The 25,498-nt window shown below is 37.1% G+C and overlaps 1 protein-coding gene across 9 annotated transcripts in view; it reads left to right on the forward strand.

Moving 5' to 3' along the window:
- The window catches only part of LOC127432849 (myocyte-specific enhancer factor 2C-like), a 103,036-nt gene that overhangs the window by 72,748 nt on the left and 4,790 nt on the right, over positions 1-25,498 (forward strand). For 3 of the 9 annotated variants that reach the window (XM_051684314.1, XM_051684305.1, XM_051684350.1), the window contains 4 exons: positions 13,676-13,822; positions 15,503-15,647; positions 16,485-16,559; positions 24,730-24,902. In XM_051684314.1, coding sequence (XP_051540274.1) covers positions 13,676-13,822; positions 15,503-15,647; positions 16,485-16,559; positions 24,730-24,902 — 540 coding nt within the window. Of the gene's footprint in view, positions 1-13,675; positions 13,823-13,929; positions 14,068-15,502; positions 15,648-16,484; positions 16,560-24,729; positions 24,903-25,498 lie in introns of all 9 variants that reach the window. The other 6 variants (XM_051684333.1, XM_051684360.1, XM_051684341.1 and 3 more) reach the window with 4 other exon arrangements.

Here is a 25,498-nt window from a genome sequence, read left to right on the forward strand (position 1 = left end):
AATTTTTTGGGTAAAAAAATAAAAATATGCGTTAAACAATAATACAATATTAAGTTAAGTAAAAAATGTTTTAAAAAAGATACGCTAAAGCTGAAGTTCAGCTAAATGTTTCACTGTCCCTCCTTCATTAAAGCATGCTGAAGGTAAAGTAAAAAATGTCCTGTACAAGGATATGACTCTGTACATAAATAAACATTATTTTTATGAAAGTAAACATCATTACAAATTGCTGTATGTAAATTAGGACTGTCGATTTAACGTGTTAATTTGGTGTGATTAATTTTATAAAAAATTACTGCAATTTATGATGCTCCGTCACGTGTACAGATTTTCCTGCCATAGGAGGAATTCATGTTTGAAGTAGGCTTACATGTGTTTTTAAGAACCGCGTCAATAGGCGGCAGCACGCCTCAACAAACTAGCAGTGCAGCCACAGAATAAGAGCAGCTCACTTAGGAGGAAACACAACAGGTGGGTGAAGGAATCTTGAGACGTAATTTTCAAAGTTTCCACTACTTTTGACTTGACACAGTGTCCAAAAATGTGCCGTTTATGATGCTGAATACCAGTGATATGCTCCAAACACATCCGTCTGAGGCACGCACATGTACATAGAGCGACAATTAAAAATAGTGAAGACGGAACGCAAGAATGCGTACTATGAGAACTGGGCACAATTACGAACTTAATGCAAAACAGATGCTGTGAACTGTAGGCTTGTTCAATGAGAATAAAAAAAAAAGCTATATATTAAGTTCTTAAGCAGTTTTGTTTATTATCTAATCAATGCTTTATTCATTTCCCACAATAATGCAATTTATTTCAGTCTTAATTTTAATCCGTATTATATTTATCATAGGCCCTAATGTAAATACATTAATATGGTGCTATACACAGGTTTTTATAGGCCTGTGTAAATGTCAGCAGACTCAGCACTCAATGTTATACAATATGAAACAGGGGGTCCCTGCTCATCTTTCTATCTGCTTGGGGTCCAGGAATTGAAAAAGGTAAAAGACCCCTGCTTTAGACAAAAGCAGCAGCTAACTAATAATAAACACCTTTTAAGGTTTACATATTTTGTTGCATTTATGTTTTTTTATTTATTTATTTATTATTTTATAATTGAGGACAGTATATTTTAAAATTAGGCTTGAATAAGGGCAAAACCTGGAAGAGATTAACATGAATGTAACAGAAAAGAAGCACATTGTGGCCGCATGGTAAACTCATTCAACACTCACACATGAATCGAGAGTGTGAATAGGACACAAACACTTAAGAGTTCGCCAAACCCATTCCATCGTAGATCAGCTTCATCTGAACATCCATCTTTTAATCTTCTCTCTTCTCACACCACCACAACTTCTGAATGAAAGCACGATAGAAAGTAGCGCGTTTAGCTGTAGGCACAGGGAGATTGAGAGAGAGAACTTCAGGGAGGGAGGCTGGTGATTATTTCCAAAGGTCACACTGTTAATGACTACCTGCATGGTTAATGAGATTTCGCAAAGCTCAGATCAGAGAGAGGGAAATATTTGTGTATACCACCACCAATCCACCACCGCACACACAAACGTGCTTTTAATCACGCAAAGAGTCAATAAGTTTATGGTAATTAGCTGAGTGATGTACGAGCCATCATTCAAGCAGGATGTTTTTGCCAGAATTTGGGATTAAACTCTGAAGAGGCTTTATCTAGTTAAGCAAATAAACCTTGTGACATAGTCAACAGTGCAGGGATTGTGGAAAACAATGCATATATCACCAACAGGATGCTAGGGGAGCGCTGAAGTAAGTCTTTATTATACCCATGTCTTAATTTGTTTATTAAGCCTTGATTGCCTTAATGAATTAAAGACACTGTCATTCAAACAAAGACACAATATTCAGAGATAAAAATCAGAGATTATTCTATTAACACTTGCTATGAGGCCTGTATATATAATAGGGGTGCAAATTGGACGTTTCATCACAATACAGTCTTATATAGATTCTCTTGGCCTGCAGTCCTATATTTGCCAATATTTCAAAGTTTTATATTTCAAACGATTTCGATTTGATTTGATTCAGGGCCCTGTGATCGATATTCCGATATTATATGCCTATTTTACACAATCAATTAAAAAAAAATTGCCCTCAAATGCAACCAAAATATAATCTGAATATTTTATTGAGCTCTCTGAAAAGTGCAAATTTAGTATCCACATTGGGACATCCACAACAAATTAAGGTACTTCAGATGTTGAATAAAATTATACAGATAATAATATAAAAAATAACGTAACATACAAATGATCATCAATCGTTTGATTACAGCTCATTTTTCAGTTTAGTCCAATTCAGAATACTTACCCATGACTTGTTTCCAACTATCCGTGCTATCTGCGGTTTTCTTGGCTACAACTTCCACAGTTGTATTGAAAAATTCTGTTACAGTTAACAGGGATAAATGTTAGTAAGGGTGTTGATGTGTAGATGTGTAAAGTTTTATAACTGATGCTGGAGCTGAGCGGGTGTTTCTCTTGCCCTCGTTAGTGCTGTTCAGAATGTCGTCATTGTCAAGACTTTTCACATGATGGTTGAACTGCTCCATGGTACTTTTAAATAGCAAATTCTCACGTAAATTTCAAATGGGTCGCATGCGCAATGATATCGATGGAAGCCCGAATTAATCACGCATGTGAGCCGCTCTCACAAGAGCTCGCATTTTAAGGGGTGCCCAATTGACATGCATTGATCCTGTCACTGGTCTGGAGCTCGTGTTTCGCGGGAAGCTCGGTTGATGCGCGCACGGATAGCAGAGCACAATTTGGTTTCACAGACCATGCGCACATCCTTGTCCCACATGAAAAAAGTATTTAGCACTCATAAAGTGAAATTAATGTAATACGGTTACTTCATCGCCTGACAGAAATGCGTACGGACTTGGCTGATGTGAGAGTATTAAAATAAAGGTGCATCTTTAAAAAAATTATATATTGATATTTACCGATAACATTAGAATGTTGGTTATTGGATGAATGTATCGATCCAGATTGATGGACCATTACACCCCTAATATATAATGCATGATAAAGTGCATTGCAAATAATTCATAATGACTTACAATACACTTTATAATCAGTGGTATGTTCTTGTATTGTATTGTATTGTAAGTATAGTTATTGGACATAATTATGTACTATATATATATTCAAAAATATATATTTTAAACATGTAAAATAACAAAGACACAATATTCAGTTATTCTGGTAACATTTTCTATGAAGCCAGTATTAGAGAGGTGTAAGTAATGTATTATAATGCATTCATAACATGTTAAGCATAAAATTATGTGTTATACCTTGTGTTATGATGCATTATACTAATTAAAGATGCAATCACAAATAGTTAAATATTATAATGTATTATAACTGTAATTACAATTATTTGCAAAAAAAAAAAAATATATATATATATATATATATATATATATATATATATATATATATATATATATATATATATATATATATATTAATAATAAAATATTAAAGAATTCCAGAAAAGTTGTGACAGTATGAAACGTGAATAAAAACAAAAAGGAGTGATTTGTAAATTATATTCAGCCTTTGCTATATTGAAAGCACTACAGCTACACATTATATGATGTTTTACCTTGTGAATTTCATTGGTATTTTGAAAATGTACAGTAATTTCAAATCAGTTGATTGCAACACGCTCCAAAAAAGCTGAGATGGGAAATTTAAGACTGATAACAATTTAACGAGTTGAAATAACAAGGTGATGTGAAACAGGAGATGTTAAACAGGTGTGGCAATTGTGTCATAGTACTGTATACTGTATAAGGAGCCTCCAAAAACAGCCTAGTCCTTCAAGAGCAAGGATCATTCGAGACAATTTTCCAAGAGATGCTTCAGCAAATAATCCAGCACTTTGAGAACAATATTCCCCAAAGACAAATTGGAAGGATTTGAGGCATTTAACCCTCTACAGTGCACAATATATTTAAAAGATTCAAGGAATCTGGTAAATCTCGGTGCGTAAAGGGCAAGACGAAAACCACATCTGAATGCACGTGATCTCTGATCCCTCAGACGTCACTGACTTAAAAACATCATTCATCTGGATATCATGAACATGGGATAACTTTAGTAAACCTTTGTTAGTCAACACCACTCGCCACTGCATCCACAGATGCAAGTTAAGAATTTACTATGCAAACCAGAAGCCCTACATCAACACTGTCCAGAAGTGCTGTAGAACAGTGCAACTGTGTTTTTTGGTCTGAAGAGTCCACATTTCAAAACATTTTTGAAAAACACAGCCGTCGTGTTATCCGGTGCAAAGAGGGAAAGGGCCATCCAAGCTGTTATTAGCATCAGGTCCAAAAGCCAGTGTCTGTATGGGCCAGGGGTGTGTCAGTGCCCATGGCATGGGTAACTCGGACATCTGTTAGAACACCATGAATGCAGACAGATATGTACAAATTTTGGAGCAATATATACTGCCATCCAGCACTGTCTTTTCCATGGAAGTCCCTGCATTTTCCAGCAGCACAACTTCAAACCACATACTGCCCCGATTACAAGTGTATGGCTGTGTAAGCAGAGAGTGTGGGTGCTAGATTGGCCTGCCTGCAGTCCTGACCTGTCTCCAATTGAAAATGTTTGACTCATTATGAAGCACATCATACAGCAACGAAGACCCCATACAACTGTGCAGCTAAACACCTGCATAATGGATGAATGGGGGAAAATTCCACTTTCTAAGCTTAACAAACTTCAGTGCCCAAATGCTTAATAAGTTTTATTAGAAGAAATGGTGATGTTTCACAGTGGTAAATACTCGACTGTCCCAACTTTATTGGAGAATGTTGCATTTTGGGAAAAAACAAAAACAAAAAACAATGAAATTCACAGAGTAAAACATCATGTGTAGTTGCAGAGCTTTCAGTATAGCAAAGGGTGATTATAATTTACAAATCACTCATTTTTGTTTTTATTAACATTTTTCATACTGTCCCAACTTTTTCAGAATTGGGGTTGTATATTAGGCATTAAAAAAATACATACAGTACAATATATATAGGCTTTATAAAAAGTGTTATCATTATTTTTTTAAAGAAGTCCTTATATTGTGCTGTGCTATATTATAGGTTGATTTGGCTTCTTGCAGACCGTGATGTTGTAGAAGTCTTTACAGTGTAAACAAGTCAGGTTTACAGTCCTATAGACCCTTGATATGTTGAAAAATAACTGTAAAATTTGACATGCATGTGAGACCACTCCTGAGCCTTCAAAAGCAGATGACATCACTCAGACGGTGAAGAGCAGCACCCCCAGATCTAGTCCAGATCATGTTGATCCAACAGCCTTACAACTGTAGGCCTCATAACTGCTTGATGTCAATGAGGAAAAAACAAGAACATTTGTTCTGCCTCTCTCTCTCTCTTTGTCTCTCCCTCTCTCTTTTTCTCTCTGTCTAAATCTCTCATGTTTTCTCTACACTTCCCTCTGATTAGAAACAGCTGCAATCTATGGCAACACATTAAAAATGAGTGCATTTCATATGTGTCCAAATTAGGAGCCCCCTTCCTCTCCCCCTTCCTCCCTCCGTTTATGTGTGTAGTGTGGGTCTGTGTGTGTGGGTTTTTTTAGTATCCTTCCCCTAATAAATGTCTCAAAAACTGGTAGTGGTCTAAAAATAGTGTGCTGTGTTGCTAAATTTAGCACTTGGCTTATTGTGCTTGTGAAGCAAATGGAGAAGAATAGGCATGGAGAGACAGGGTTAGTAAGCTAGACTATTTATTCAACAGCTTGTGATGAGGCCTCCGGTGAACTGCTCCCCTTGGATTGCAGTCTCCCCTCCACTGCCAGACCTGGGGGTGCCACTAAACATCTGATCCTGGAGATAAAACTGTTATTATTTATACATTTTTAATGACTCTTAAAAAATAAAAGTCAGTTTATTGTTTTCTATTTCAACAAATTTCTTAAACAACTGCTTGATTTCTTATTAAAATATTTTGTTAATGTGCTTAAAGATAAAGAATCAAAGTTCAGCTCATCTTAAGTTGGCTATATAATCCATATCATCAGGAAAAGAAAGGCATAGGCTGATCTTAAATCAGATATAACCCCAGAGTTTAAGATAAAAGAAGCAAGGCTGTCCTCTCTGGTTGTCCATCATACTGTGAGAATGAGCGATCTATTTCAGTATGTGGTTGTAGATGGCAGTGTCCCATCCCACAGGGCCTGAAGGGTGTGGAAACACAAGGTCATGCCAGAGAGGTCAGATGCCTGCGCATTGTTCCTCAAACCCTCTGCCCCTTCCTGTAATGCAGCTGCTTGATAAGAACCCCTACAGACAAAGGTTGATAACTGATGTGTGTGTATGTATTGCATGTGTGTTCGCATTGTAACTCATCATGTCCAAAAAAAGAATTGCAGCCCTTTGTCCATATAAGAATATGTGTGTGTGTGTGCATGTTAGGTGTCCTTCTGTCCGTCTAGAAGTAAAAAAAAAAAAAAGACATAAAGACATATTTAGCATGTTTCAAATGGAAAGATGGCCTTGGTATAAGCACCCCTTTATTTAGCTTGACTGAGTACCATTGTGTGCATGTATGGGATGGTACATTAGGTCATATGAATGACTTGACTGTCTTTCTTACTAATATAGCCATGGAGAGAGAATATGAGATGACATGCTTTACGGTCATGCTATGTACAGACTTAATCAACTGATAGGCTCATGGAAAACATTGCACAAATGTTCTATGGCTTTTCACTTTGTTTAAAAGGTAGTTTTGTGTGAACATCAAATATAGACCCTAAAGAAAGAAATGAAACATACCCTTTTGAACATTGATTTTATGGCTTAAATGGGCAGTAATAAGTCACTGAACTAAGAAAATATGACTTTTTTCATGTTAACCACACTTTCAATGTCCTTTTTATTTTTTAGAAGTAATTTTCCTCTATTTTATTTAGTTTATCATAATTATGAATAATGATGCTGTACTCTGAAGCTTTGCTAATTTTCTATTGTATTTCTCTTTTAGTCATGCCTTTGTTTTGAGAATAACCAACATTTTTTAAATGCCTGAATGGAGTATTTTTATTGGATTTAAATTTTCACTCAGTTCATCCATTGCGAGCTACAGACAGCTGTAATTAGGTGGTTAATGTATGATATTACCATTACTTAACCATCATTTATATTAACCATTGGATTGGTGGCCTATAGTTTGTCCCTTTGATGTTTGATTACAGTGTATAGGGGATGGGCTCAGCGCAAACAAATTACAGTAAAGTAGACATGGTTTTAGGAGGGAAGAGTTGCCCATTTCCAAAAGCCTAAGAAGCCTGATGGAACAGTTTAAAAAAGAATAGTATTTTGTGATACTCCACCTCACACTAATGTTATGCTGTGCACAGATACACAGATAATCACATATGGAGCCCATGTCCCTTATCATCTACATCCGTGTGTCACTACACGTTCGTAGCATGTTCAAACCACACTTAATGAAATGGTGGCTTCCCTGCTTTCACTCCAGCCATCTGCTTCCAATAAGGTCAAGACAGACTGGCTCTCTCCCTGAATTTCTAAATTCACATGTGCAACAGAAGCAAGAAATTCTGCGGTCCCCCAGAAGAATTGAAAAAGGCACAGGGTTTTCGTTGAGTCTGGATCTGCAGAACACTTTTGGATAGGGATGGGTACTGCAAAGGAATACAACAATTCTTGTTCCAGTTCTGATTTCATTTAACAATTCTGTTTCCATAACAGATTATTTTAATAAAGGAAAAATGACAATGTTTGGAAAGCAATTCTTATTGTGTTCACTCCACAGCCAAACCTGGTTTCATCAGGTCTGGCTCAATGGGGTGCTAAGCACCCTCAATTGTATAACGTTTGTGCTTTATTATGTCTTCACTTTAACTACTAGCACCCCCACTAAATTCAGAAGCACCCTCAGATTTTTGATCTGGAACCAGACTGAGTGTCATGACAAGTCGTACTAATTAGTACAAGATGGTGAAATCATAAGATATTTGTAAGTTGGCTCATACAAAAATGAACAACTTTTACTCCCATGAGAAAAATAAATGAACCAGCGATCAATATTATTACTAACCCCTTAAACAAACCTTAAACCTAAACCATGATTTTAAAAGGAAAATCACTGTTGTGTACCACGGAAGAAAGAGAAACTTTTAAGGTTTGGAACAAGACAAGGTAAGCGTAGTATACTGTAGGTAACTGACATCCATTAGTCAATTGTATTGCATAAATAAAAATGGAATGAGTAACCAAATTTGTACACTGATGTTTACTTTCTTAAAAATAAAGTGTTGGATAGGAGGCTAGCTTAAATTGTATGCCTGTACTGATTGATTTGAAAATCTGTTTGTTGATTTGTTGGTATCTATGGGAATAAAAGTTGTACCTTTTGGTAAAAGTTTGAATCATATGAATTGTTACGAGTTGTCACAAGACCATGTTGCAGCAGCCTATTTTCAAATAATAAGATCATTTAATATTTTTAGACAACAGAGAAGTAATAATAAATCAGAAATATATTGTGTTATACAATAAAAAACAAACTCATTATTACCCATCCATATTTATTGTATTTAGCAATTTTGCTGTCTTTGTTATCTCTCCTAAACTCATACCTTGTATTCAGGTTCTCTATAGTATATGAGGCATGTCATAAAAAAGGTCTAAAGTACTGCAAAGGAAATGTTAGGTGTGTTTACACAAGTGTTTGTAATTGTTGGAAAAAACACATTAAAAGTTTTGCTGATTCTTGTGCACAGCTGACAAAAAATAAGTTGCACACTTATTGTCATGTTTTGTACTGTATCATGTTCCATCTGTATTGGTAGAGGAATTATGATTTTTCAGAAACATTAACGAAAACACACATCATGAAAACCTTTCAGTTATAGTTGTTTTAAATGGTTCTCGATTCCCAACCCTACTGAATGCACTTGTCTGAATGCACCAAACTTTTTCCCTCCCCTTCCCTGACTTCCATCCACTGTTGTTGAAGCAAGGAGTGTGTACAACTGTGTGCAATAATCAACCCGCTCAAAGAACACACGAGTGTGCATCCAACACACACTTGCAGAGCACACATGGTGAAGGCATGGCTGTTAAGGCACATGATGTCATCTTTGTAGGCCTAATGGGACCACCTCTGAGTTTGTGGCTTCATGGTGAATTGTGATGAGAAGAATAAGTGGAAAAAACACTAGTACATGTGCTGAGCAAGGAGAGTTAATGAACTGCCAAAATAGAATACTGTGTGAAATTATTTCTTTATTTTTGTTCTTTTCTTTTTTTTTTTTTTTTTTGTGAACCACTAACGTGAGCTAAAGAAAACAAATGTAAATGTTTCTCTTGAACCTCAAAGTATATCAAGAGTGTGAATTTCAGCAAATTTCAGTGGTGTGATTATCAGTGCATGTATTTTGGATAAGTTCTACAGGGAGAGAGCGCTGGCACACCTTAAGTGCCCTGTCCAATTAAAGAAGCTGCGGCGTTTTGTATTTGTTGTCAGGCTTGAGGATATCATATAAATACAGATTGTATGTTCTATCTCCTGGTCTCGATAAGCAGACTATTGAATGTGGGCTCCTCTCCAGACCTCCCTACAACCTGCCAGGTCCATCCCAAACTTGGAAGCTGGAGAAACCCTCTTGAAAATAACACCTAAACCCTGACAGTCTGTCTGGGTCAGTGTCACTCTCCAGTCTGGCCTGGTTTTAACTAGATGTCTAAAAGAGCATCACTAGACACTGGTCAGACTTTGAAAAGAGGCCAGAGACGGTACAGCAAAACGATCAGTCTTAAGGACAGCAGGGAATATTCTTTGGCTACTCAAGCTAGAGTTTCTCTGGCTAGATTACAGCTGGAATTGCAAGACCATAGTTGATATCAGTCCATTATTAAGGCTTTAGCTCAGAGAGAGGAGGTCTTACAAAATGAGCCAGGAAAGATAAGTGTGAAGGAGTTTAATTAGGAGCATTCCATTGAAGGAGGCATTCTTTCACTCTCTATCGGTTACCCTTCCTTGCCTCCCCTGTATATCTTCCTTCTTCTAAACCACTCCAACTCCCCAACCTCTTTTCTCTCAGCTCTCCATTGACTTTCTCAGTGCATTTTACCTTTTTATCAACCATCCCCCTCCATCAACCCCCTCCTGGCCATTTTCCACTTTGCTAGATTGATTACTCCTCATCGATAATGTTTTGGATGGAAGATCACGCAGCTTTCATCTACCGAAGCTATTAAGATGTCAGAATGTTCTCGCTGATCGATCCAAGTACAAAGTGTTTGTCATCTACTGTAACTTATTTTTAGACAAGAAAACTAGAAACACTGAAGTCGCAGACTTTGTTTCTTGGGAAATCAATTGCTTTGGCTATGTGATTTTTCCTTTTAGAAATAGAGAGCATGAGAAAGAAATAGAGCATCATAAAGAGGTGAATCAAGCTTGGCGAGCCATTTATGGCTGTCTTCTGGATTAACTCTCTGTGATTGGCTAACTATAACCCTCCCCATCCCCTCCTACAGCATAATGTGTGTGTGTGTGTGTGTGTGTGTGTGTGTGTGTGTGTGTGTGTGTGTGTGTGTGTATGTGGGCTGCTGACAGGTGTGGACACTCTGACAGGTGCACATGTGTGGAATGAGTGGCATAGTGGCAGACCTTCAGGGGGTTCACAGCGGCTGCATGCTGAGTCTTAAACTGCCAATCCCTGCCTGAGCGCTCACTCAGCCAGCATGCCCTCCCATCACCACGCTATAGTATGCACTGCTTCTTCACACTCCGCTGCCTTAGATCAACGCCAGTCCCTCTACACCATAATCTTGGTGCTTAATCCCCTCCGTTACCAAGGCAGTACCTGAGTTCTGCTAATTAGGGGGCAACCTATCATTTGAGGCAAATAATTATTTGAAGTAACCAAGTTCATTGAACTACAACCCAAGACACAGAAAGTCTGAAGCAATGCATTTGCTCTGTTCCAAAACCTAGTGAGCTGCCTACTAAGGCAGCATTTTAGAGGGATAGTTCACCCAAAAATGAAAATTCTGTCAACAATTATTCATCCAAATAGTTTTCAAACTCGTATGACTTTCTTTCTTACTGTATGTGGAACACAAATTATGCTAGGCAGAATGTTAGCCTTACGGTTAGCTTTCAATGCATGGAGAAAAAAAAAGCAACAGTCTCGTGACAACTCGTAATAATTTATACGAGATGGGAAATTCTTAAGATACTGTACGAATTGGCACGTACAAAAAGATAACATTTTTAGACCAACCAATAATATGCAGTTCCCTTGTTTCATTCCAAACACTGATATTTTCCTATTAAAGACAAGGTTTATGTTTAGGGTTTGGGTAAAGGGTTAGATTTTATTGTTAGATTTAGGTTTGGGTTAGAGGTTAAACTTTGGGAAAATCGAAGAAAAAAATGGTTTGTATATTATTGTTTGTTGCATACGATTTCTTACAATTTTGCCACCTCATGCTATTATTAGAACAAAAAATGAAATGAAAGTTAATGAGAACTACACAGTGCCTAACATCTACTTTTGTGTTCCATGGAAGAACGAAAGTCGTACGAGTTGGAACAACATGAGGCTGTGTAAATGACAGAATTTTACTTTTTTGTTGAACTGGCACTTAATTATGCTGCCTCCTAAGACACCTTGTTTTGGGCTAAGTCAAAGGCAGCATTGCATGTATCCTGCACGGATACAAGCTCAGTAAAAAAATAAAATAAAGGGTTAAAGATGGTGGACTAGACTAAAAAAACACATATTTATTTGAATACTGAAATGTATTATTAAAAATAGTTCCGTATAATTAAAACTCATGCATTATTTTACCCATTATTTGTGTGTATTTGTATAAACAGTGTGTTGCACTTATAACCAAAAAAATTTTTTTAAAAAAATAAAAACATTTTTGTTTTTATGTTTTGTGAAGCACTTTGTGCTAAATTGCTAAAAGGTACTATAAAAATAAAGTTATTATTATTAGAGTATTAGAACACCATACTAACGAGTTTGTGTGACTTGCAAATTTGCTGCTTTTATAGAGTGCTCCAAATCGGTCACTTATAAGGTTCCATGATGTTTTGGGGGGGATTGTTGTTTTAATGATTGAAAGAGAGACAGAATTTTACAATATCTCAAAGTTTCCTCAGCTTTACTTTCCTTTTCTAGTTCAGTCACATAAAACAACCATATCTGTACTCTTCTTCAAAGCTTTTGATCAACTCAATATTTTAAAAGCTCACATCATGACACAGTGCCTCTCTCCACACAATCCTTCAACACCTAATAGAAGCATGTCTTACCAAAGACAAGAGGATGAGAAACCCGTCTTCATCAAGCGCTCATGTCAGCAGAGTAAATTAATTATTGTGTGATTAATGCAGACTGGCAGATGAAGGCAGAGATGAACTACTGTATGGATGAGAGCGGTAGCTGCACATATATTAGCGGGTGGCTAATATCCCACCATGCTGATCTCCTCTGTTAAAGCTAAAGTTGATCTGGTGGAACGCATCTCACTTTGATGAGACGTCAAACTCCTCAAGCACCATTTACAAATAATGATGCAAAACAGTTGTAGACTTGGTGTTGTTCTGTGTAACTTTTAGTATGAGGCTGTAGAAGTGCCTGAGATTTTTATTTCTGATTTACCCCAAATGTTTATTTTACACAAAATAATTTTGCCTGCTATAATTTTGCTGCACATGGTGCTATTAGCACATTTGAACTGGAGAATTGGGACAGCGGAGTCTTATTCAGTACCCTAGTGAATGAGCGATATGGTGACAAGTGTAAATTAACAAAAGTAACTCTTCCCATTTGGCAGACTCTCTATCACAGGTTGACTCTACTCTGAGAGGTAGATGTCATTCCTACTAGAAGGTGGCCATCAGGTGGCAGAGAGTGAAACTGCTGCTTTAATATAGATTGGAGAGGCCATGATTCTTTGATGTTCTGTGTTTTTATAGCTTGTTTGCTCAAGCATGTCACAACTTCTATGCTCCATCGCACATTTTTTGGTTATGTCAAAAGAATCCTTGTATTCTTTTTTTTTTATGTCTTTTTGGTTCTATTTGGTCCAGGGATAGGCCCTCTGTGGTCAGGAGCAATAGGGACACTCCTTACTGCTGGAATCACATTTAGATTTTTCTCTTCTCTTCTCTTCTTTTTTTTTTTTTGGCACCTAGACCTAGTTAAATGTTGATATATTTACATTTTAGGTTGGCCGTTCCTGTGAGTTTATCCTGTTGTCTCTTGACAGCCTCCTCTAAACCATCTTACAAGGAGCGTTTATGCTTATTTTATATTATATTAGATAAATATCCTTAAGCAAATGGTCTAAAACCAAACAAGACATGAAATAGTTCGTGAAAAAAAAAAAAAAAAACTTGAGATTTGAGTTTCTTTATTTGTATGAATAACCCTTTTCCCTCCAAGGCCGTTTGTGAACTCTTGTTTGAACTCTTGTTTAACAAGAGAATTCTTAGTAAAACTTAAATGTAATCGTGTTTAAATACAGTATGCGTGGCAAACCCACCTGAGGGTGTTCTTGGTTGGTATTTGAATTGTGTGCAAACTTGTATTTACAGACGTTGAGAAAGAAGGGTCTAAATGGTTGTGACAGCCCTGATCCCGACGCAGACGACTCGGTGGGCCACAGCCCAGAGTCAGAGGACAAGTACCGTAAAATCAACGACGACATAGATCTGCATATGATCAGCAGACAGAGGCTTTGTGTAAGTACCTACATCTCAAACAAGCTCACTCACACTTCCTTCTCTTCCTCTCTTTTTCTGTCTCTCTCTCTGCTCTGTCTCAATGTTCGCGCTCCGCGGGCCTTCAGGCGTTGAGCAAGAAGGAGAACAAAGGCGGCGAGAGCCTGGAGCTCGAGTCTGCTCTCGCTCTCACTCCACGCACAGAAGAGAAATACAAGCAGATTAATGAAGAGTTTGATCTTATGATCAAGACTCAGAAGATATCTGTAAGTACAGTGAAGAGAGAAGAGGCGAGCGCAAAACTAACAGCTCTGTGGAAAAGCTAGCAAAGCTAACAAACTTTTTTGGAGAAACGGAGTGGAAGTTCATTCTAATCTTAATTTAGCCTTGCAATGATCTCATGTAACATATACAGATTTAAAATAATCTAGGAAAGGCATGATGCTTGGAAGCATAGTAAGTAATTGCATTTCTGAGATATTAGAATCTTGTATTTATTCTTCTGTAAGTAATATATCATTTAAACCACCTGTTGAATGTGTGTTGGAAGGCATTCCACTGGTTCAGAAATACAGTAGATGACTCTTAACATATTCTATGAACCTGCAGTCTGATTGTTTTAAAGACATTTGAAAAAAAAAAACATTAATTTTAAGACTATCAAGGTGCATGTGCTTAACTAATAAAGGTATAATAGAATTTCAGATAAATAAAACATTTATTCAGCAACTGATTGTGTGCACACACTCCACCTGCTCATTACAAGCTTGACTAACATAGATTTTGGAGTAAAATAGGACTAGGACATATTTTTGATACGTTTTGTAAGAATCACCCTTATGAAATTTTGTAGTTATACTCATATTTCATTGGCTATAATTGTTTCTTTGAGAGTGTAAAATGATTTTTGAAAAATTCTTATCAAGAAATCATGGATGACTGAAAAAGTCATGGAAAAATCATGGAAATGGTCAAACGGAATCCCTAATGTCCCTAATTTCAAGCTTAAAACATGCAAGATATGAAATCTGAAATCAAGGAAAGTAGTAAAAGGATGCTAAATATTCTCTTAAAGACCTAATGAAAGTGAAGCTGTGTTCACTTAAACCTTCATCGTGGAGAGAAAATATTTGCCTGCCTCAAGCAATGATTGCTGTAGCCTTGTGAGTTAATGAAGAATGAAAGAGTGAGAAAGAGAGAGAGAGGCTCCTCTTTGGTTTCTCTCAGCTGATGCTCTCCCAGATGAGCACTTACATGGCCTTAGGACATGTGGCTACAATTAGGGGCTATTTTGTCCTAAGAAAATAAATGTAACATGAAGGAGGAAGGACTCTCTTGCAGCGCTTCAAGGTTAAGTCTCTGCCTTGCGGAGTGGCATGAATGAGAGATATTCTCTCTAAATCTTTTGGCTTGTTCATTTGAAATTGAAAAGAGACAAACATTTTGGGTTTTCTAAGACTTGAATAGTTTTTCATTGTGTTAAATTTATTAGACTGAGTTTTTGTCTGTTACTAACCATTCAAGCTTATCCTTCAACAATATTCTCACATTTTACTCCTGTTTCTTTCTTTTTTTTCTTTTTTTTTTTTTTTGCTTCTCTTCTGTAGTGTGTTTAGTGTGTTAAGCTCTTTTTTTCACCATTATTGTTGTAGTTTATGTGACCAATTCCTAGTAGTAAATATTTATTCTGTCTCTAACCAGGCTGTGCCCCCTTCCAACTATGAGATGCCCATTCCCGTGAATAACCAGATCTACCCGGGTAACCATAACCTGCTTCCCTTGGCTCACCATGGCCTGCAGAGAAATAGCATGTCACCTGGAGTCACGCACAGGCCTCCTAGTGCAGGTAGAATCTATACCTCATCAGTGCAATCATTGTCTTCATGTCAAATGAAACACAAAGTGAAATGTTCGCTTGTGATTATTCGTGATGTAAACTTTTCTTTGTCATATTTTTAAGGAAACAATTTAATCAGATTTGACCATTTTTACTTAATGTAGCTAAATAAATGTCCCTAGTCGTATTATGCACAATTATTCTAATTAAAAGCACTAATAGCATTCACCTATATTTCTGTCTTTTCCTCTGTATTTGTATCATTTTTAGTGACGGATGTTTATACACGATTCCATTGGCACTCTGTTATTGCTGTGTTGTCTTGGTTCATTAGATTGAGTCTTTCACCCGCAGCTCTGTCATTAAACTGCTTTCTCCTGATGCAATCAGCCCTGTATTCCAGGAGCGCTTAACTAAATATGAGTTTTGGCTCAGCCCGTACCTCTCTGACCACACTTGCTCCTCTGCATGCTTAAAAATAAAAATGTGTAATTTTTCTTGGACACCACGGCCGAGCCCCGTCGGCCACATCGCTTCCCCCTCAGAAATGTGTGCTGAGGTGGAAAAGGACACTGTTTTGTTCTCTCAGACAAACACATACACACGTCTCTGTCACCTTATATTTGTCTTTTGGTCTCCCTTGCTCTTACACTCACTGGGAGGAAGATCTCTGTGGCTTGAGGGAGCTGAATAAATGACCTGACAGGTTTAAGAAGGAAGATTTTCTGGAAGGATATGGATGTCAGCTGCAATGAAGTGACTGAAATTTCTCTCTCTCTCTCTCTCTCTCTCTCTCTCTCTCTCTCTCTCTCTCTCTCTCTGTGTGTTTTTCTCTTCTCGTGCTAGGTGGTCTGATGGGCGCTGATCTCTCCACTGGCATGGGTACCAGTGCTGGTAAGGACGGCATCCCCTCATACTACCGTATGTTCCCTATCCATCTTGACTTTTACTGCCACTAACTGCACAAGTTATCTTCCAGCTCAAACCAGCCTCACAAATGTTCATGAGAATGTTATGTTTGTACTGTATAAAGCTGGGCTTGTATTCACAGCCATTTCTTTGCAGACTATGGTCATTAACTGAACTGGACTGGTTCAAACCAAACAGCCACAGTAATTGAAATAGTTCATTTTGTTTGTTCACCTTAAGTCTTGCAAAATAATTACTGTACAATAGCAGTTTTGTGCTAACTAATTTTAACACTTGCCTCATTTTACCCACCACAGTTAAAATAAAATACTAATAAAATTATGATAAATTAAAATAAAATAAAATAAAAACAAAATAAATATACTTGAGAACTAAATTTCTTTCTTTTTTTTTTTCTTTCTTTTTTTTACCTAATTGGCAAATAATAATATATTATCTAAGAAAATGTAGTGAAGTTTACACTTCAAAAAAAAAAAAAAACTTCTTAGATGTATTTTCTGACAACAAGACAACTTATTATCTACACAATTTAGCTTTTTGTATTTTATGCTATTTCAAGTATCAAATCTAATCTGTGTATTACATTCAAACAATTTTCTTGGTGAATTTGAGGTTTGGCAAAATCACATGCTCACAGGTCCCCTTGTGTGCTCTTCAAGTATGTCTCTATAAGCTTTGTACATAACAGAGCTTTTTTTAGTGAAGAGGTAAACATTCATATTAGATTTAGGTATTTGCTGCAATATTTGGCCCGTTTCCTATGTTTGTTTGCTTCAGCTCCCATTGTCTGATCCAAACTGAACACGACAGCACACACAGCTCCTATTTCAGTCTGCTCTTCTGCTTTATGTCTCTTACAGGATAACGACTATCATATGTTTGGAGTAAAACATGCTTGGAATACTTTACCATGCAGTAGTCCACTTACCATCCTTTTGGAAAAATTTGTGTACGGGTTTCTGTATACAAGCACAATCCACTTGAAAGGGATAGTTATGGGGCAGCATACAGCCAGAGTGCTGCTTTGACTTGTGGTTGCCGCAGTCTCTGGGTATATGTGGACGTCTGTGTGTGCATGTGTGGGTCTGTCATTCTCAACCACTTACCAGTGGTCACTACAGAAGCATGGCTTGGATATTTAAAGCAGGACAGTAGTTCCTTTGAACTTGGCTTCTGGGTTGCTGAGACACAGCTGGGTAACCTTGTCTGGCCCTGAGGCCATTGTATGAGAGTGAGGGGAAGAACTGTCAACTGACCCCCTCTTCTCACTGTCTCTGATTGACAAAAGTGCCACTTGTTAATGTGGCCCTTCTGTCCACATTCAAGGTCTACGGCCATCAAATGTAGCCATTGTGCTGGCGCACAGGCTAACAGAGGGCACAGTGTGGAGTTGATGTAGGCCACCACTCTGGAAACAAGAGTTGAAGAGAGTCAAACGACACAAGTGCCCTCAGAATTAATGGTCTGACAGACAATACAACATGTATATTTAGTCTTTTTTTGTCTTTAAACAGCCTTAGATGATTCCAAGAAATGTAGTTTTTCATTTATGCATTTTAGCTACAGGAACACTTTAGTATCCTTCTTGTTTAGAATGTATTATTAGTTGAAATACTAATAGTTCATTTTAGTATATTTGAGTGAACGTGTTTCCTAGTTACGCTAACTTGTGGTAACCACATAGTGAAATATAATTTAATGACAATTAGAAAACTTGCATATATATATATATATATATATATATATATATATATATATATATATATATATATATATATATATAAGGGCTGTCGATTTAACATGTTAATTCAGTGTGATTTATTGTATAAAAAATAACGTGTTAAAAAAAATATTGCAAGTAATCTTGTCCCCGGACCATGATAAAGAATATTCCTTCCATCTGAGCAATTCAAGCTTGAAATACCACCTTTTTTCTCCAGGGGGTAGTAAGCGAAATTTCAGCTGTTTGGGCAACGCAGTTATACAGAGAACAAACCACTCTCACCGACAGCAGATAACACAAGATGAGAACACATTCTTGCATTCAAACACAGCTTGATGGAGTGCAAATACGAACACAGGGATCTCAAGACATATTTTTCTAAGCTTCAAACTATGCTTAACTTGACACAGCGACCTAAAAACGGTATATTTATGACGAGATGCTCCAAAAGCGTCTGACGCAGGTGTGCATTGACACGTCCTCATAATAAATCTATCTCGGACTGATTGACGAATTCAATTGCAAAATGGATTGTGTGAACTGTAGGCTAATGATAGGCAGATGACATAAGTTCAGTAATATGGAAATAAACAAAATAAATCCACTTTTTGAATTGTCTTTTTGGTAACACTTTACAGTTTTTACAAGGTTCTATTCATTAATATTAGTTAATGCTTGAGGTATCATGAACAGACAGTTAACAATATATTTTTTACAGCATTTATTAATCTTTGTTAATATTAGTTAATAAAAATAACAATTTTGAATGCTTTACTCGTGTGCTACAATGATGTAATGCATTTTAATTTTCTATATTATTATTTTTTATAATACATATTTTATTTATAATGATTTAAATGTAACTATTTATAAGTATTTAATAATTATTTATTTAATTATTGTTATTTGAGGGGCTTTCTAAGCAAATATTTATATATGCGATTAATTGTGATTGATTCGATTAATTAATTGGCATACCATATAATTAATTTGATAAAAATCTTTAATCGATTGACTGCCCTAATATATATATATATATATATATATGTGTGTGTGTGTGTGTGTATGTGTGTGTATACGGTGTATATATAAACTTATATTTTTATTCTTTTTTATTCAATGCTTGGCACAGAGTGCGTCAAAATTAACTTATGTTGTTTGTTGCAAATGTTTTTTTTTTTGTTTTTCGTTTTTTTTTAACATAAAAACAAATTGTGCCCATCACCCTGGCATTCTCAGACAACCACAAATCCCAATAAAAAAAAATTATTTATGCATTATTTATGTGTGACCCATTGCATTATGCTAAGAGATATGGAAAGGTTTTGCCAACACATCAGACAGTGTGAAACAGACCACATTTTTTACCTCTTTGGTAGAGGTTTTGGGTCTTACAGACAGTGTGAGATCTTGTTTATTGTTAATTTACTGCTCACAGGCATCTGCTCTCACCACACCTCAGCAGTTTAATACCGGTCATTGAATTAGCTGTGCATGTGAAATTGTTTCAGTTGCTTGAGCCAGGGCAATGCTAAAACCTCAACACCGAATAAACAAACATGGACAACAGGATTAAATGAGGCCGTTAGACCACAATAAGATATCAGAAATGGTCCAACATGCAAGGAAAGCGAGCGTGCACTTAACCACACTAGCCGGTCAGCATACTTTGACGCTAAGTGGAAACTTTGGCCAAGCCCATTTACAGTTAAGCCTCCTCTGCGGAGCCCCGAAATAGAATCAGGTCCTTTATCATCTGTACACATCAGGCGATTTGTGTGCGAGGAGGGGACCACTAGTTTCTGGGCAGCTGTAATTTTAGTACTTCCCCATTGTGAGGGCAATAGCTGGGCCTCAAACTTACAGGGAAGAGACTCGTGTGGCTTTTGCAAGGGAAGCAGTGTGAATCAGAAAACTTTAAGAAGATGGACACTGTTGTGGCCTATAGTGCAGCGGTTCTCAACTGGTTTTGCTTCAGGATACAGATCTTACATTGGAAATCATGTGGTGACCCAACACACATCAAACATCGAAATGTATTAATATCACCACTGCCAAAGCCTATAAAGGCTCTAGTTGTTAATGACAATTATTTGCGGCATGAAACACATTGTGTTCCACACAAACCATGTTTGTCGTCGTTGCATGTATTCAATGTAGCCTGGATCTGATTTATTTTTAACCTTGCATAATTGTGCGTATAGTTTTCTAGGATGAGGGCTTGTCACGCAACCTGTCCATGTTAGCAACTGCCTAATTTGGCTAGTTTCGACGCAGTGACAGGTGAATTTGCACCAAAATGCTGTTTGATTGGTTGCAAATACTTCAGTCAACAACAAAAGAAGTGGGAAGCGTTTTCTCCTCCCATTTAAAGGTTAATAAGCCTATTTATTTTACAACTATGTGCATGTGTTAAGCATTTTATTATCTGCATTTACCGTCACGAGACTCACTAGTTAAGAACAACTAGCCTGGTGCAATGGTTTTATGATACCATGCTCAGACTTATCGATCAAGGCACTGTAAATGTCAGTGAATAGCATGAGAGAAATTAGTGTAATGCTTTTTATTGGCCACCTGAATCCCAACTGTGCTTCTTCTGATGAATAATTCAAGCAGCCGTGCCGCATTCATCACTGGTGTCTAGCACAAGTCCTTATATGAACCTGTCTTCTCTGTCTGTCTGCTCTCTAAGTGTCACTTTAACACTTGGAGTCAAGTGTCACTTTAACAACAAAGCTCTGGTTTTTAAATACACCCCGTGTTGCGTGATCTGAATGGTCTATTTGTTTCTTGATTGGCTCGGGATGTACTGTACTGTACAAGCCCCTTTAATTAATCTTGCACACATCATTAAATCAGAGGTTTCTATGGTAACCAGAGCAGAACAGAGGGCAATCGTCTTGAATGGTTCTATCTCTCAATCCTTTTGTTCAGCTTTTGTACAGTGATAAGTTAGTTACAGGAACTGCTTGGACTTTCTAATTGTGCACTTAGATTGTATTTGCTGTAGATGTGTTTATATGAGTAGTGTCAAATCACCTGAAAAAAAAAAAAAAAAAACACTTCACTTGACCATAAATAAATAAAATAAACAAATAATTAAAAACCTCAGTTATATATTGAAACTTTAAAAGTTAATTTGTTGAAAGACTTTAAAGGGATAGTTCACCCAGAAATGAAATGGCATTCCAAGCTTACATGACTTTCTTTCTTCTGTAGAACACAAAATTAGATATTTATGAATATTTATGTCCAAGCTGCTCTTTTGCATATAATGAAAGTGGATTGGGACCAGGGAAAGTCACAGCCATGCTTACCATTCATTTTCATTGTTTAAAAAGAGCATGTTTTGAATTAGGTGGGAATGGGAGGTGAGTAACTAATGGCAGAAATTAAATTTTTTGGGTGAACTATCACTGTATGCAAGGGCGTACATTTGGCTTGAATATTGGGGGGTTGCAGCGTGAAGCATCTACATGTTTCCATTGATCATGGTATTAGTATTGGGGGGGGTTGTACTTGTTTGTTTTGATTATTGGTGGGGATGGGGGGGGGGGTGGTTGTTACCTCCCCCTATCCCCTCTGGAAACTATGCCCCTGGCTGTATGTGAGGCAATTTATTTTTAGGGTATTAAATGGAATGTTATTTCTATTTCCTCATCTCCACTCATTCAATTGAACTCAGAACAATAAGCTGTGGCTGTCTGGCTCTGTTTAAGTGTTTAGAGAAGAGCTCTAGCCAGCTGTTGAGGCCTGCACTTCACTTTGTATGAGGAGACAGGAAATGTATCAGCGCACATGGCGCATACATCCACCCGCACACACTTGTAAAAACACAATCTCTCACAATCACAGTTACTCTTCCTGGTTCCCAACTCCTGTCCTCCATACTTTCCTTGAATTGTGCAAATTGCGCTTTCAAGACTTCTCATTTGAAAACAACAAAAACCATCGCCTTCAAATTAAAGAAAGATCACCAGGGTGAAATTGCAGAGGACGACATCTGCATCTAGTTTTCCTCTTGAGTGTATGATTGGGAAATTCATTTATGTCTACCGTATAATTCCTAACCCTCTTTTAAGTGGCAAAAACCATGCAGCACTCCACATTTTCCCCCTCGAGAGCAAAGACTCTGTACTTCTTTCCTCCAGTCCTTCCTCTTTTTTTCAGTGTAATGTACCCCTCTGCTTCCGTAGAGATGATGAAGTCAGGCTAGCAGTTGTGGATGAGGAATAAAGATTGTTTGTCTGATCCACTTCTGGTAGTCATAAGAGTAAGCCGCCTGTGCACACATGTATTTAGCATTGATTGCCAAATGATGGCCTTGACTGTCAGTAGTTAAGGGGCATGCATTTTATGTCATTTATAGGGACTGCTTGCCTTGGGAAATGACATGTGATAGTGGCAACCTTCCTTTGTGCTCCGGATGGGCCTTGGAGGGATCTTTTACATTTGAAATATAAGGTCTTAAAATGACTTGGATATCATACAAAATGTATGTACTCCCTTACATACATTCTATTTGTAAATTCAATGTAATGGATATTTCTTCCAAATAAGGGAATTAATTTGATGGATAAAAAGCTCTAGAGTAATGCTGCAATACAAACAGAAGTGGTCTGCCCGCAAATAAAAATAATACAGAAAACATTTCAAAATGTTTCCCCTAATATCAGGTTTTTACTGTTTCACTCTTTGACATCAGTACTACAATTACCCTAAAGGACTAAGTGTTACCAATGCCACCTGTCTTGACTCATCAAACACCTGCCTCTTTTCTGCCTCTTTTCTGCAAAACCACAGGAGGAACGAATGAGTCCCATCTCTCTCTAATCAACCCCCCCCCCCCCCCACCAACTTCTCGAAAGAGCCATAATACCGCAACAGATTGTTCTAAAACAGACAAATTCTCAAACCAAAAGTTAGCTCTCCACAGCTACCTGCACATGGGTAGTTAACACATAACATTTCCATGGACATCAAGAATTTGGGAAAAATTTATGTAAATGTATAAGGAAAAGTTTATATCTGAGAACTGGTCACTGTTTTTTTCTTCATAATTTTTAAGATTTTAATCATTTCATTTTCATACAATTTTTTTTGCCTGCACTAGGTCATCTTAAATGGTTTTGCAGTGTGACAAAAGAATTTTTAAAAGTACAAATATCCTATTATAGTTAATTCTCAGTTAATGAGGTCAAAAGCTGCATGTATAATATCGCATTTGAATAACTATATATATATATATATATATATATATATATATATATATATATATATATATATATATATATATAATCTATCTATCCACAGGAGAGGATCACTAAATTAGCTCATTGTTTTTTACCCCTTTGTTTCTTATTTCAAATAATTTATTTTTATGCACAAAATAAGTATTAAGCTTGTCCATGATAATCATCTGAACTAGGAGATTAGATCTTATATATATCTATATATATCTATATATATATATATATGTGTGTGTGTGTGTGTGTATATACACTACCGGTCAAAAGTTTTGAAACACTTGACTGAAATGTTTCTCATGATCTTAAAATCTTTTGATCTGAAGGCGAAATTGAAATTGATGACTTGGACCAAATAAAAAAGAAAAGCAGCCAATAAGTGCCAAACATAGATGGGAACTCCTTCAATACTGTTTAAAAAGCATCCCAGGGTGATACCTCAAGAAGTTGGTTGAGAAAATGTCAAGAGTACATGTCTGCAAATTCTAGGCAAAGGGTGACTACTTTGAAGATGCTAAAATATAACACAGTTTTGATTTATTTTGGATTTTGTTTAGTCACAACATAATTCCCATAGTTCCATTTCTGTTATTCCATAGTTTAGACACTATTATTCTAAAATGTGAAAAAAAAATTATAATAAAGAATGAGTAAGTGTTTCAAAACTTTTGACCGGTAGTGTATATTTATATAAAGAGACCAACAAAAATACATATTTTCAATCACAATTCTACTGCATCTGTCAGAATCAGTTGAGTGTGACGGGGTGATCTGGGGTTGCTGAATTTGTCTGGTTTGGTTTGATGGGGGTAGAATGAGAGGGTGTGTTTACAAAGTGCTTGGTACAAATGAATGAGTGGTGGTGGAGGTGAAAGCTGTGTGAAATGGTGTGGAAACATCGAATTGAAAGAGCACATTCTTGCTGAAAGATGGTTGCAATACTCCAGAACGGATAAAATTGTGTTTAAAGGCTGCATGTGGTGAAGGCTCACTGGAAGCGTGTGGAGAGCTGAAGACAGGGTTCAATGAAAGCTTCACAGCAAATGACGCTGGAAATGGTGCATTCTGGTGGAGGCGAGAGATGGAAATGAAGCTTGCTTAAATCATGTGGCACAGTGAAAATATGATGTACTGAATTTGGCACTGTTGTTTCTAATGCGTTTTTCTATTTCTCTCTGTCTCTCATTAGGAAATGGCTATGGAAACCACCGTAACTCTCCTGGACTGCTGGTGTCCTCTGGAGGCATGAACAAGAGCATGCAGGCCAAGTCTCCTCCGCCGGTGAACCTGGGGATGAACAGCCGTAAGCCTGACCTACGCGTGCTCATCCCACCTGGAGTCAAGAACAACATGCCCTCGATTGTAAGTCCATCTAAGTGTGTTCTCTTCATAGACATAGACATAAGAACGAGAAATTATAACAACCCCTTTCCCTTTTCTTAGTTTGAGCAAAAATGTATAGCACCTCTCACTCTTGCTCTTTGTGAAGACAAGTACAGTTCCACGTCCTTTGGTCACAGACATGATGCCTGAGACTATAGTTCCTCTGTGGTTCTCCTCTCCTTCTCCAATAGTCTCATGAGTTGATAAGCCCATGTTAGACACATAATAGAAACATCCTGAATACTCTCCTCCGCTTTGGTCGTGTTTAGGAAAGTGCTTGTCAGTAGGTTATCATAGTGCCATAGTGCCACAACCATCACACGCCATCAGCTTCACTCACCACTACTGTTAGCCAATGACACTAATTCTGGATTTATCACCCTCCCTTTACCGCCATCAGTCTGAGGATATTGACCTTCTGTTGGTAAGTGAGAACGTCACTTAAGCTAGTGACATAGGCTGATAGACTTGAAGGCCATCTGTCATCCCCATAGACATATTATATACCTATTTGTTTCTGTAGCTCAGTTGATAGAACACAGTGCCAGCAATGAAAAGGTTATAGGTTCGATTTC

This window comes from Myxocyprinus asiaticus, chromosome 4 (genome assembly GCF_019703515.2).
Source record: "Myxocyprinus asiaticus isolate MX2 ecotype Aquarium Trade chromosome 4, UBuf_Myxa_2, whole genome shotgun sequence".
Classification (NCBI taxonomy): Eukaryota; Metazoa; Chordata; class Actinopteri; order Cypriniformes; family Catostomidae; genus Myxocyprinus; species Myxocyprinus asiaticus.